The sequence below is a fragment of the Bos taurus genome, chromosome 2 (assembly GCF_002263795.3).
Source record: "Bos taurus isolate L1 Dominette 01449 registration number 42190680 breed Hereford chromosome 2, ARS-UCD2.0, whole genome shotgun sequence".
In the NCBI taxonomy this organism is placed as follows: domain Eukaryota; kingdom Metazoa; phylum Chordata; class Mammalia; order Artiodactyla; family Bovidae; genus Bos; species Bos taurus.
Genome location: NC_037329.1, coordinates 80,272,064 through 80,287,563, shown reverse-complemented (window position 1 = coordinate 80,287,563; position 15,500 = coordinate 80,272,064). Strand labels below are relative to the sequence as shown.

Here is a 15,500-nt window from a genome sequence, read left to right as displayed (position 1 = left end):
AAAGGTCATGAGGAAGGAGGCTCGGCATACGCAAAGGCGGGATCGAGCTTCAGGAGTCCCCCTGGAAATTCTCAAGCGTATACCCCCAAAACCAGAGTCTGCCTACTTTCTGCTTTGTGCTTTCACCTACACCTCTGACTTTACGGGGGGCTGTCCCCCACTACCTCTCTGAAAAAAGAGTTAGCTTACAGCTCCAGTTAATAATTCCTGGGTGTGACAGTGTTTAACTTACAAACTCCTTTGGAAATCCTCTAGCCTGCCTGAATAGGTTTTTCCGGACTCATGTGATTGTTCAGAGCCTCCCAACTGTGAGAGGCAGGAGATGTTCTAAACTGTCTAAACACAGATTCTTTTGAGTAGTTAAAAGATTGATTAGAAATTGTATTGGTGAAGGGATTTTCACTTGTTGGGCCAATGTTTGCTGCTAAGTTTCCATATCCCTTACCTGCTGTGTCCCTGGCAGTGTATTGGTTAATATAATTGGTGTAAGTAGTAGCTTTAATGTTTGTAACCTGGGACCCTTGAGTTAATTCTTTTTCTTGTTATAGCCCACCACACCTTTGCTCTGTAGGAATGCAACTTTATCTAATGTTTTTGGAGGGTGGCTCCTGACCAATCACCTTTAGAGAAAAACAAGTTTTCTGAAGAAAAGGTCTTAAAATGTTAACAGGCCTCCGGGCCAGAAGATGATGCAAATCACCTAAGCTTTTGCATATGATAAGTTTGCAGGAAGAAAGCCTGGTTTGCTGCAAGACTCTACCCCTTCCCCCATTATCCTCTGTGCATAACTTAAGGTATAAAAACTACTTTGAAAAATAAAGTGCGGGCCTTGTTCACTGAAACTTGGTCTCACCATGTCGTTCTTTCTCTTACCTTCTGGCTGAATTATTCAGCCTCTTTTCTCCACTGAATTTCCTCACTGAGCTATCCTTATTTCAGCCTCTTTTCTTCACTGAATTTTCCTACTGAGCTATCCTCATTCTATTACTCTTTATATCCTTAATTAACATTTAATTAAGCAATTGTTTCCTGATCTTCGCCTACGCCGTCTCTCCTTCCAATACCCTGGATCAGCCGGGGCTGGTCCCCGGCACTAGTGGAGGTGATGGAATTCCAGTTAAGCTATTCCAAATCCTGAAAGATGATGCTGTGAAAGTGCTGCACTCAATATGCCAGCAAATTTGGAAAACTCAGCAGTGGCCACAGGACTGGAAAAGGTCACTTTTCATTCCAATCCCAAAGAAAGACAATGCCAAAGAATGTTCAAACTACCACACAAGTGCACTCATCTCACACGCTAGTAAAGTAATGCTCAAAATTCTCCAAGCCAGGCTTCAGCAATACATGAACCGTGAACTTCCAGATGTTCAAGCTGGTTTTAGAAAAGGCAGAGGAACCAGAGATCAAATTGCCAACATCCGCTGGATCATGGAAAAAGCAAGAGAGTTCCAGAAAAACATCTATTTCTGCTTTATTGACTATGCCAAAGCCTTTGACTGTGTGGATCACAATAAACTGTGGAAAATTCTGAAAGAGATGGACATACCAGACCACCTGACCTGCCTCTTGAGAAATTTGTATGCAGGTCAGGAAGCAACAGTTAGAATGGGACATGGAACAACAGACCAGTTCTAAATAGGAAAAGGAGTTCGTTAAGACTGTATATTGTCACCCTGTTTGTTTAACTTATATGCAGAGCACATCATGAGAAACGCTGGACTGGAAGAAACACAAGCTGGCACCCTTATATACTTGTCCTAACTTCAATAATTATCAACATGTGAATGATAATGTTTCATCTATACCTATAGGACTATTTTGAAGTGAATTGCAGACATCCTATTATATCATCTATAAATACTGCAGTATGTGCGCTAGTTATCAACTTAACACTGTGCAGCTCCAAACCCACCCTTCCTTGTTCCAGGGTGTAATCCTAAAGCTAGACTCTATAAATATTTCTCTTTTGGCAAGATGTTAAGCTTTGTCATTAGAGGACATCAGAGAGACACTGAAGAGGAAGGGTCATCTCTTCCAGCTTCTACTGTGCTCTCCACTGCTTGTCTGTGGTAGAGGGCAACCAAGCTCAGGAGCTTCACAGGGGCACTCACCTCCCATTGAGTTTCAGCAGCACCCGAATGGGTGGCTTCCTGATGAGTTCTTCCAGCATACTGGCCAACCTCCAGTGAGTCTCACAGGTGCCCAGCTGTGAGATCAAATATTCTCATGATTTCATGTGTATGTGTCTGTGTATATATTACGTATAAAACATTTCCATAATTCTAAAATTATAGTCACAAAATATATTAGTGAAGTCTCATTTGTGTCCCGTTCCTTTTTCTTCAAGAAGTAATTTTTTATTGTCAGTTCTTCCATTTAAAAAACTAAAAGCAAAAATATTCACATTCCCCTTCCTTTAAAAAGTAGCACATATATGGACTATTTTGTACTTTGCTTTTTTTCCCACTCAAAAACATATCCTAAAAGTCACTTCATAGAGACACTTCTATTGCAGTTGCTTAGTATTCCCTGAGTGAACGCACTGTACTGCATTCAACCATCCTTGAACTGGTGGACATCTGAATTGTCCCCAGTCTTTTTCTATTACAGGCAATGCTTCAGTGAACATGTCTTTTCGTTTGTCAGAGTATCTTTAGAATAGTATCAGTTAGCTTTTGCTATCTATAGCACAGTACCTCAAAACTTGGTAGTGTACAGCAACCACCTCATATATTAGCTCAGCATTCTGTAGGTCAGCGATTTTGGCAGAGTTCAACACGTGACTGACAGCTGACTTCAGTCACATGTTCTCACTCATGTGACTCAAGTCAGCTGTCATCTCAGTTGGAACTGGATAATCCAAGGTAGAGTCATTCATGTGTTAGCAGGTTGGTTGGCTGTCAACGAATATGCCATGAGTGGCCTCTCACCACCCAGGAGGCTAGCTAGCACTCATTTATGCGTTCTTGTGCCAATCTCAGGGTTCTACGCACATCAAGAGAAAGCAAGCCCCAGTGCACAAGTACTTCTCAATTTTCTGCTTGCATTAACTTTGCCACCATCCCAGGGTACTCAGACAAACCCACTGTTTGGGGAAGAGGGTGACCACCCAAAGATATGCGTACAGGCAGAGGTATTCTAGAAGTCATTTACAATCCACCACAAGGATAGATCCCCAGGGACTAGGATGTAGGGTCACAGGGCAAATTCCAATGTAAAACTTCCAATTCTCCCTACCTCTAACCCTAGGGATTAGACTATTTGTATTCCCTCCTACTAGCAAGTGCCTGTTTCTCAGTGTCACCAATAGAGTATATTTTCAAACTCTTATATTTTTGTTGATCTAAAAGCTAGTGATGGATCTCAGTGGCAATTTAATTTACATCTCCCAATATGAATGAGATTGAGCATTCTCCTCATATGCTTAAGAACCATTTGAATTTTTTTGTGAACTGCCTATATTTCTTGTCCATTTCTTTCATAGAAATTGATCTTCTCTACTTTTACAAGCTTTTTATATATTAGGACTTTTAGCCCTTTATCAGTGATATAAATTACAAATATTATTTCCAATTTGTCTTCATGGTTTTTTTTTTTTTTTTTTTAATCCATGTTTCTGGATTTTGAGCCCTTGTTGGAATAACTTTTCTCCATTTCCAAATAATGAGGGAATTCACCCATGTTGTTCTATATTTGTGTTGAGAGGAGGGGATCTAATTATTCATTTCCCTATCAAGATACCACCTTTGGTGTAAACTAAATTTCTTTAACTAATTGGGTGTGTATTCAGTTGACATTTAAAGTATGACTAATTCCAAGTGAAAATATGACTTAGTCAAATTCTGTATTCTTGTTCTCCATCTCTGTCTCTATCTATAGCTGAATTTACACTCCCTTTTAAAACTAACTCAAACCCTAACTCCTGTCCACACCGCCCAGTGAGTCAGCAGGAGCCTCCCAGTTTCCATATTACTGGGGCAGTTGAAAGTATAAATTCCTGATTGTGTGATCTCAGGCAAATTGTTCAACCCTCCTAAATCTTAGTCATTTTTATCATTAATCTGTGAGGATAAGAAAACCTTCTTCACAGGGTCATTTAATAGGATCAATGAGATAATGTAAGGAAGTCATAAGTACAGTGCTGGACCATATCAAGGGCTCAATAAATTATGCTGCTGCTGCTGCTAAGTCGCTTCATTCATGTCCGACTCTGTGCGACCCCATAGATGGCAGCCCACCAGGCTTCCCTGTCCCTGTGATTCTCCAGGCAAGAACACTGGAGTGGGTTGCCATTTCCTTCTCCAATGCATGAAAGTAAAAAGTGAAAGTGAAGTCCCTCAGTCGTGTCCGACTCTTAGCGACTTCATGGACTGCAGCCCACCAGGCTCCTCCGTCCATGAAATTTTCCAGGCAAGAGTACTGGAGTGGGGTGCCATTGCCTTCTCCACAATAAATTATGGGTACCCATTAAAGAAGTGGAGAGACCAAGTAATAAAAAAAAAGGCAAGTACCTAAGACTGAGAAATGTGGGCTTAATGCAGAAACAACTTTGTTGACAGTGATTAATATGTGTGTATACATGTGTACATAAATTGGGAAAGAACACACAATAGTGTTTTATTCAGTGTGTTTCATTTGGGGATACTTCCCTATAGATTCAGAGTGGCGGGCCTCTGCTTGGCAAGGAAGTTTCACACTCTTTGAGTATGCCAGCTTTGAAGCCAACTGATGGGTAGAAAAGGCAAAACCATAAGAAGTAGAAGACACTTCTGGTCAGCTCATGCCTTAAGAAATCAGTTTTAGACTCAAGACCTGCTAAACAGCTGAGCATTTGACCTGCACACACTGAAGTTCGTGTGTATCTTCTTGTCCTGGCACTCCATCCCAGAGGACTTCATATCATATCCTGCCAGAGGCTCCCCCTCTAATCCCTGACTCAGAGCTGCTCTTGGCAGTGGTGTGTTCCAGGTAACCAACTCCTTCCAGTCACATTCGTAGGACTGCAACTCCTATTGCTCAGCTGGTCTTCATTCCAGCAGTTTCTGCCCCAGGAGTCTAGGGTGTCAGATGTAAATCTTGAGGGGGAAAAAATAGATGTTAGTAAGGCCAGAGCTAAACTGAAACAAGGAGAGAGACTTAAAAATACCAAAGTCATGGAATTACACTTGTGAGGTGTGTGAGGGTGCTGGGCTTGGTTGTATTCTGGCATGGTGGAAACTGGAATTATGTAACTCAGTGAGGCAATCTAGAGCTGACCTTGGTACATGGGAAACTTTTAGCTTTAAGCTGAGTGGTTTTTAAAATATCAGAAAAGTGACTGCCACTGGTCTGTGGGGATAAGGAATTCACTTGGGAAGCTACATGAGAGAACATCCTGGAATGATGACAATGTTCCGTATCTCCACAGGGGTTGGGGTTACACAGGTGGCATAGGCATTCATTAAAGCTCACAAATGTACACCTGAGTTTTGTGCATTTCTTTGTAAATTTTACACTAAAAACCCACTTGAACTCCATTAATGAACAAGTATGCCAAATAGTGAAATATTCAGTTCACTGATGTCTGCAGTTTAGTTGAAATGTATTAAAAAGACTAATGAATAGAACAGGATGAATAGACGGATGGAATAAAAACAAGCAGAGTCAGATAGTAATGGCAATATCTCACTGGCGAGTACACGTGTCTACAATTCTTTCAACACGTTTGAAATTTTTCATAATAGAATCTTGGGGAAAGTTACCTAATGCTTTATCAGAAGCAAACCGGCAAACTCTGGGTACACAGCAACACTGAGGGTGTCACTGGAAATACAGAATCCCTTCCAGTACCCTCTGTTTTCCCCTTGGCCACTGACTTTCTCCCTGACACAAACCCTGGCCCACACATTCTTCTTCTTCCCCTGCACTTTCATAGTCATGCCTTCACCCTCTGGGAAAGGATGAATGGAAAAAAAAAGCAGTGCAAGGTACTCAGCTATTGGACAGATTTTGTGATGAAGACTCAATCCAACAACTGTCATGGTAAAATCTCAGCATAGTACTTTCCTGCATCCAAAAGACTCTAAAAGCTTTTTTTAAAAAAAGGAAGTTAATTTCAATTATATAAACTGCTTAATATTCCAGATTTTATAGAAAAGGTTGTCTCTTAATACTGGCATGGAGAAATGACCAGTATTTGCCTCTTATTTCCATTGCTCATGGGGAAAAAGACACAACACTTGTTGAGCTCTAGATATGGAACAGATGTTTTGCATACATTGGCTCACATAGTTCTCATCACTCTGCCAGTATACAGATAGCCCCCGATTCCTCTTTTTAAAATGAAGATCATGACCATAGAGCCAATAAATAGAATTAGTCTCAAACCAAGATCTCCTCAGCTCAAAATCATGTTCTTTTCACCAAAGCACATTGTCTCTGGCAATTAAAATAGGTTATGTTCTGCAAAGCTAACATAACTCCAAGAACAGCAGTCACTTGGCCAGGATTTGACAAAACACCACTAGTAAAGGAATAAAATTTGTAAGAGCAGTTTCGCGTTCTACTTCCAACTGTTTTTACCAAACCACCGCCCACCCAAAGGTATTTTTAACAATTTACACTTCCCACCAGCATTATTGAAATATATAACAAGAGTACAAAACTTGGCAACAATTCCCATATTTTCTGACCCTTCAAGGAGCTGTTCAGGGTTTATTTAATAAAGCTGCTTAACTGAAAGGAATCTACTTTTAATGTCAGTGTTGCTTGTTCATCAACTATAAACATATAGCTCCTTATTGATCTTTCACACATGATTAAACATCAAAAAAATCCCATCTGATGGAATAATGGCAATTTTCCCCCACATCAAGCCAGTCCTAATTTACTAAACGATTTCGTAACCATCCAGTAGAGGGCACTAATTATGCTGACTACAAGCAAAATGGCTATCTGGGGAGGCCTGACAAATAGCTGTGAAAAGAAGAGAAGCGAAAAGCAAAGGAGAAAAGGAAAGATATAAACATCTGAATGCAGACTTTCAAAGAATAGCGAGGAGAGATAAGAAAGCCTTCCTCAGCAATCAATGCAAAAGAAATACAGGAAAGCAACAGAATGGGAAAGACTAGAGATCTCGAGATCTCTAGAAAATTAGAGATACCAAGGGAACATTTCATGCAAAGATGGGCTCAATAAAGGACAGAAATGGTATGGACCTAACAGAAGCAGAAAATATTAAGAGGTGGCAAGAATACACAGAAGAACTGTACAAAAAAGATCTTCATGACCAAGATAATCATGATGGTGTGATCACTCACCTAGAGCCAGACATCCTGGAATGTGAAGTCAAGTGGGCTTTAGAAAGCATCACTACAAACAAAGCTAGTGGAGGTGATGGAATTCCAGTTAAGCTATTTCAAATCCTGAATGATGATTCTGTGAAAGTGCTGCACTTCAATATGCCAGCAAATTTGGAAAACTCAGCAGTGTCCACAGGACTGGAAAAGGTCAGTTTTCATTCCAATCCCAAAGAAAGGCAATGCCAAAGAATGCTCAAATTACCACACAAGTGCACTCATCTCACACGCTAGTAAAGTAATGCTCAAAATTCTCCAAGCCAGGCTTCAGCAATACATGAACCGTGAACTTCCAGATGTTCAAGCTGGTTTTAGAAAAGGCAGAGGAACCAGAGATCAAATTGCCAACATCCGCTGGATCCTCGAAAAAGCAGAGTTCCAGAAAAACATCTATTTCTGCTTTATTGACTATGCCAAAGTCTTTGACTGTGTGGATCACAATAAACTGTGGAAAATTCTGAAAGAGATGGACATACCAGACCACCTGACCTGCCTCTTGAGAAATTTGTATGCAGGTCAGGAAGCAACAGTTAGAACTGGACACGGAACAACAGACTAGTTACAAATAGGAAAAGGAGTCGTCAAGGCTGTATATTGTCACCCTGCTTATTTAACTTACATGCAGTGTACATCATAAGAAACGCTGGGCTGGAAGAAGCACAAGCTGGAATCAGACTGCCGGGAGAAATATCAATAACCTCAGATATGCAGATGACACCATCCTTATGGCAGAAAGTGAAGAGGAACGAAAGAGCCTCTTGATGAAAGTGAAAGAGAATGAAAAGTTGGCTTAAAGCTCAACATTCAGAAAACGAAGATCATGGCATCTGGTCCCATCACTTCATGGCAGATAGATGGGCAAACAGTGGATTTTGGGGGCTCCAAAATCACTGCAGATGGTGATTGCAGCCATGAAATTAAAAGACACTTACTTCTTGGAACAAAAGTTATGACCAACCTAGATAGCATATTCAAAAGCAGAGATATTTCTTTGCCAACAAAGGTCCATCTATTCAAGGCTATGGTTTTTCCAGTGGTCATGTATAGATGTGAAAGTTGGACTGTGAAGAAAGCTGATCGCCGAAGAATTGATGCTTTTGAACTATGGTGTTGGAGAAGACTCTTGAGAGGCCCTTGGACTGCAAGGAGATCCAACCAATCCATTCTAAAGGAGATCAGTCCTGGGTGTTCTTTGGAAGGAATGATGCTAAAGCTGAAACTCCAGTACTTTGGCCACCTCATGCGAAGAGTTGACTCATTGGAAAGACTCATGCTGGGAGGGATTGGGGGTAGGAGAAGGGGGCGACAGAGGAGGAGATGGCTGGATGGCATCACTGACTCAATGGACATGAGTTTGAGTAAACTCCGGGAGTTGGTAATGGACAGGGAAGCCTGGCGTGCTGCAATTCATGGGGTTGCAGAGTTGGACACGACTGAGCGACTGAACTGAACTGACCATTTTTACTAGTTTTCTTAGTCTTAGGTCAGAGGTCTTACTCAGCTTCCTATTAGGGTTATAACTATTTGAATCAAGACTAGCCCCACCTGGCAGTCAAGCTGTACCTTGCTTATTACCCATTTATGTAACATATTTATGATACCTGCCCCTGTGAAGAACAGGATCGAGGTCAATGAGGGTAGATTCTGGAGGTATTCTCAGCAATGTTTATATAGGCCTCCAACTTCACTACTTTTCTATTTGGCCAGCCTCTCTACACAATAAAGGGAATTGAGGAATGCTTTGGGAGATAGGAGAAAGGCAGACGCTGCTGCAAACAGGCTTGCTGAAATAAAGATAAAATCTATTTTTTTAACAGAAAACTAGTGTTTGAAAAGGCATATTTTCACTTTAATCAATATAGGTCCAGAGGAAGCCAGGCAATTCCACTATGGATAACCTGACCCTAAGATATTCTATTTGAACCTAGTTCAAAACTCAAGAGTGCTGACAGGCTGTACTCAAACTCTATCCTGCTTGGAATTACCCTGCTTTACCCATCAATTCTGACTTTTGGAGGTGCATATGTCTGAGTACTATTTTTTATAATCTAGACCTTGATACATTCCAACCTCACAAAAATAAACTGGTATGTGCGTGTGTACATTTATTTCAAGATAAAGTTATTTCTGTGTTAATATCAAGGGCAGGAGACAAAAATCTTCAGAGATTTTGTTTCAAGTGCAGCTCTCTCCAACCTACACTTACACATTCTTCTGGTGGAGCACAGAAATAATCCATACACCTAACAAGTTCCTGGGGAAAATCCTATAGGTTTATAAACCATTCTTTGAGAGTTTTATTCAGTATCAGTATGTGGACAAAGAAACTGGACTCTCTATGTCCAGAAGTATAAATTTTGTTGGCATGAAACAAAAATGTACTCAAATTTTGGTGTAAAATGGTTAAAGATCTGATTTTTAAAGACATGTATTACTTATCAAGGCCCTGAAAAAGACAAATGGAATGTCTACTAGTCAAAACTTGTTAAAATGCTGATTTTCTTTTCATCATACTTATTATCTCACTGGTAAACAGCTCTTAGGAATATCTTTGGACCTAATGTTCTTAATGAGGAAATACTACATGAATGGTTTGTCAGATGGCCTGGACTTGATTTTCTCATCTGTGATTTGTGCTTTAAGAAACATCATTATACACTTTTAGCTCAGAAACCTGGAGTACTGTGGTCACAGCACTGGAACAAATTCTGGTGGATCCCTAATGAAGTAAACCTGAAGAGATTTGGAAAAAACTTGAACACACCTGCAAAGTTTTTCTAGTTTCTCCCCCTCAGGTCCTAACAACGTACCATTCGGGATAGTGCTGTTTTCCCAAGGTCACAATTAGATTTCCTCAAAAGCATATCTCAACTGTTAGTCATTATGGCTACTTTGTGAAATGTGGGGTTGTTTACCCCAACATCTATTTAATAATTGGCTGGAACCTCAATACTCAGATTGTCACTATGGCCAAGTATATCTGCTTTTACTCATCATTAATCCTGTACCAGAGAACAACTGTGACTCTCTTCTACTAGAAATGTTCACTTCCATCGGATAGGGGACAAAACAAATTAACACAAGGAAAAGTAGATTAAAAAAAAAAAAGGCATCATAGCTGAGAACAAGTCTACTCCAAAAACAAGTCTAGAGGAATAAACGAACTTTGGTGTCAAAGTCTTATGTTAAAACTGCTTTTCATGTGGTTTTTTGTTTGTTGTTTCTAGAACCTTTGTGAATACATTAAATCTCTTTAATTAAGAGTCACGGCAGCCTACAATTGCTTGGAGCAATCTATCATTATGGTACATTATGATAATGGTATTATTAAGGTATAACAAAAAGGAAGGCATGTCAGTAACTAAATTGGAATGTCAGATCCATATAAACTAAGAATTGCTACTATGTCTTAAGACTGATGTAAAATACTCTCAAATTCGTACCTTCTGAGAAAACTTTCTAGGGCTGGTTAACCACTTTCTGATTACATGTTCTTTATAGATCACTGATTTTACTAACCTCGTATCTATTTGTTTTTAGTATCATTCCCTCGGCATTATTACTCAACCCAGCAAATTAACCATTCTCTTAAAATGTTAAAAAATAAAACTACAAGTGACAAATACTCGGTTCTCAGTGATACAATTATTTAGGGGAGCCTCAAGTTAAACTGTCCTCAAATTTAAAATGCAATTACTAAAACTACAGGAACCAAGCAAAAATGAGTTGGCATAAATGTCCATGGGAAAGCATACAGCAGGCTTCACTAATATGTAACATCACCTTGCTTTATGGGTTTCATGTTTCCAAGTCTGTATTGTAGTAACCCCCCCAAAGAACCTGCCCAGAGAGAAGGGGCCATCTGCCTAATGAGACTTCAATTCATTTCAATCCACTTCAGAACTGACTTAGAAAGATAAAGTGGGACCCAAACCCAGTAGTGTGTATTTCTATACCAAATGGCCTTTGTTTTCAGTAGATGTTTAAACTTATGAAGTTGTTAGCTGAAAGCGCCAGGAAGGGGGAAGGTGGGAATCTTTCTTCCTCTTAACTTCTTGATGAGTACTGTCCAAGCAGGCTGAGAAGGCAAATATTCAATATGAATTGTAACTCACTTTGCTTTGGTTTTGGAGGCTTCCCTTAAGAAAAAAGAAATTTGTTAATAAATGATTTTAAAAAAAACCCCACAGAACAGCAAGGTTAAATTATTGAGGCAAACATCAATCACAAAAGTAAAATGTAAGGTCTTTCTCTACTTAATCTCAACACATTAAAGGTAACAATACTCCACACCTAACTCCTGCATTTTTTTCTATTCTTGAGGTATGATTAGACAACAAACATTTGACTGCTTATTAGGAGCTAGAAATCATTCTAATCATTCACTTGGAAAAATCTTAAATAACTCTAAAGGGGTAATATCACTTACTTATTTTTACAGTAATGGAACCTAAGGCTTACAGAGGTTTTAAGTGAACAGCTTGTCCAATACCACAGGTGAAGAGAATCAGGCCAGGATTAGCATCTCAGCAAGCCATTACCTGATTATTTTTTTTTAAACTCTAAAATTCTTTCATTCAAAATCACCTTTAATACTAATCTTCCACAAATAACTCAGTCTTAGGGGCTCCTACCCTTAAAGATTTAAAAAAAAAAAAACTAATTTGCAATTTTTTTTTTACTTCAAACATCTGTAATTTTGTGAACATCTTGAAAAAATACTAGCCACAAAACCAAATGAACTATAATAATCAGTATGTGAAAACATTTCTATAACATATAATCCCCAGTTAAGTACCATAAAGAAACTTCTTGAGCTTATTCATTACTTCATTTACCCCTTAACACTACCGACACAGTGCCTGATACGTGGCACGCTGTTAGAAACTGGATTAAAGCAAATAAGTATCTGGCACAGATTTTTATATTCAAACGCCATGGCACTTTCAGGAAACAAAGCCTAATTAAACTATTTTGCTATTTGAGGTGAGAGAAAAAAGACAAATAAATACAGAGCTAAGGAGTCACACACAGGCTGAAGTCATGACTTCAGTTACAGTTAAAAAAAAAAGTACTGGCTCTCCACTGTAAATCATGAAAAGAGCAAAAATAAGGTAGGTCTGTTAACATTAATGCAAATTTTATTCAAGAGATAATTTTGAAGAAGACTTTAATTCTGACAAAGGAAAAATTTTCCAGTTATCCACCCTACAGTGAAAAGTGGAACTGGACACCATTTAACATCATATGAGTAAATTTAACCTTTATATTTCTAAATAAAGCTGTATTTGCTTCTTTGAGAGAGCCATTTCTTAACTTCTGCTTATAAGGCTTTGTGAATTGTGTTCAGAAATTTTGACAATAAACACACACACACACTCCCTTCAAATAAGTAAGTACCTAGGATTTTCACTCCAGGCCGATTTTCTGCAAGTACCCAGGACCCTATATAAGACTGAATATTTCTACATAAATTCAATTTGAATTGCCTTCACTATAATATTTATCTACCATAATTTGTAAAAGTTAGATCAATGTTTACTATCACTTTATAACTCCCTCAAATTAAATTTCAATATTTGACACGGTAGTTTCAAAAAATAAACATTCAAGGCCTCAGGTTTAAATTTCCATTCAGTGTAATGCACAAAGCTGATAAATATTAATAGGACTACCCTAAAATAAATTTAGATTCCTAAAAATTTTTCATAATGCAGATCACATTCTGTTCCATAATTCTGATAAAGAATATGCTTTTTGGTAATAAAATACGAGTTTAGGATGATTCAGTCCTTGGAAAATCTTAATGGCAGTCACTCAAGAAGTCAATCATTCCCTGGAGTCACACTCAAAAATTGCTGTTAACATTGACCAGACTTTTGTTTTTTTGGTGGTTATTGCTTCAGTTGGCAATATCTGTATTTAAGACAAAAGAACATCTCCCACTAAGCCTTATTTTAAATATTACAAAATTTATATAGAAGACAGACTCATAGAGGCTAAAATGCTGATGGCGTAAGTAACTCACCCATGAAATGGGTGCAGGTTTTTTTAGAGGATATCCAAAGATCTTTTTGCTCTAAAAATAAATGCCCCTATTCTTCAGAGTGTTCCCATTCTTCAATAGGAGACTCGAGCAGCTTAATAGTTCTTCTATAAAAAACAAACCACTCTTGTTAACAAACCAAAAACATAAAAAGAAACAGATAAAGGACAGTTTTCACAGTTAACAATAAATAAAAGTGCAATAAGTGTTCAAGTAGGGCATGTAGTTTAAAAACTACATGTGAGTATTTGGCATAGGTCATCTTTTAAAGGCTCTCCGAGGGTCCCTGCCATTACTTATTGTGGTCATGACTGTTTGATTATTAGCTGTTCCTGGTAGCTGTGGATTTATAGGTCCCCGGCCATTGCTTCTACCAGCATATGAAAATTGGCATCCCCTCGCTTCTGCGCCAGTCTGAACCCCATTTCCTAAGAAAGAATATAAAAAAAAAAATCACCATTTTCAGACAGAATTACATCTATTTGAAGTTCCAACACATGCTATTAATGCTTATAAGAATATTATGGAAAACAAACACCTTTACTTGTAAACTACTGGGAAAAAAATCAGTGTGAGTTCTACGTTTTTCCAAATGTGTATTTACTTCAAATGTATTAACTGATGCTTGTATCAATAAGGAGTAGGGGAAAAGAACAACTTGGGGAACTGAATGAGATAGTAACAAAGTAGGAAAAAAGCATAGATAATGTACTACCTGTATTGAGGGAAAAAGTAAAAGAAAAATAGTATATAAGTATTGGCATTTGGTTCAAATAAGGTTAGTAATATTTTAAGAGATATTTATATAATTCTAACTTTTTAAAGGAAAAAACAGCAAAGTTTCCCACAACATAACAATCATCAGAGCTGTGCCAAAACATGTAGCCAACAGGTCAAGTAAATTCCAGCCACACTGTGCTGTGTGCTCAGCTGTGTCCAACTCTGCATCCCTACAGACCTCAGTCCACCAGGCTCCTCTGTCCATGGGGATTCTCTAGGCAGGAAGAGTGGAATAGGTTGCTATGCCCTTTCTCCAGGGGATCTTCCCAACCCAGGGATTGAACCCAGGTCTCCTGCATTGCAGGTGGATTCTCTACAGTCTAAGCAGCCAGAGAAGCCCTCAGCCACCCTAATGAATTCCAATCACAACAGACTTTTCCCTAAGTCTTTAAGAATAAAGGCTTCAAAAGACCTTTAACAAGGATATAAGAGCCATTGACCTTTGAGGGTTTTTGAGGGGTAAAGGCCAGCTATTAGCATATGAAAAACTAAGGTGAGCTATTAATCTGAGGATAAACTGCTTTCAGTACACAAAAATAACCAGTTATTCTGAATCTACTATAAATAACTACTAGAAAGAAAGAAAGAAAGTGAAGTCGCTCCGTCGTGTCCGACTCTTTGCGACCCCAAGGACTGTAGCCCACCAGGCTCCTCCGTCCATGGGATTCTCCAGGCAAGAATATTGGAGTGGGTTGCCATTTCCTTCTCCAGGGGATCTTCCTGACCCAGGGATCTAACCCAGGTCTCCTGCATTGCAGGCAGATAGATGCTTTAACCTCTGAGCCACCAGGGGACTTCCTGGTAAATAATTACTAGAATTTCTATAAAAAAAATAATAATAATTACTATAGAAATTCTGTAAAAATCAACAAGAAATAACATAATGCATCATCAAAACTTAATTTCTTAATCACTGTTCCCAGTAACTGGTCCAAATGTTTAAATACAGAATGTGCACAATAAATTAGCTTAAGAGGGTATCAGTTTTTTCTAGAAAAATTAGTTATTTGAGAATTCCCTCTTTCAGAGTACTTTCCCTTTTAGTTCTAATTTTTGCCTAAAGACAATTTTTTTTGCATAAGAGAGTCCCTTAATTCTTATACCTGATTACAAATACGCCAAAAAAAAAAAATCTTACCCATTGGTCCAAATGTACCTGTACCCACATTGTTACTATTATTCATGGAATTATTCTTCTGTTCATTGTGTGCCTATAAAAAAAAAGTTTTAACTTAATCAAATGAAGATTTCAAAATAAACATATAACATGCATCCATTCTTTTTTTTTAATTTCAAGGCGTTTTAAAACAATTTTTAAATTTTATTTTTAATTGGAG

At 38.5% G+C, this 15,500-nt stretch overlaps 1 protein-coding gene across 8 annotated transcripts in view; it reads right to left on the bottom strand.

Annotated features, from left to right (window-relative positions):
• NABP1 (nucleic acid binding protein 1) overlaps window positions 1–15,500 on the bottom strand; it is a 33,729-nt gene that overhangs the window by 10,905 nt on the left and 7,324 nt on the right. The window contains exons 6-11 of one of the 8 annotated variants that reach the window (XR_009491124.1): window positions 15,302–15,374; window positions 13,680–13,811; window positions 13,366–13,490; window positions 11,294–11,476; window positions 4,837–5,075; window positions 2,112–2,206 (exon numbers count right to left, since the gene is read on the bottom strand). Coding sequence is in view for 3 of the 8 variants with exons in the window: in XM_059876447.1 (XP_059732430.1) it covers window positions 13,417–13,490; window positions 13,680–13,811; window positions 15,302–15,374 (279 nt within the window). In the remaining 5 variants the exon portion in view is untranslated. 8 annotated transcript variants of the gene reach the window in all.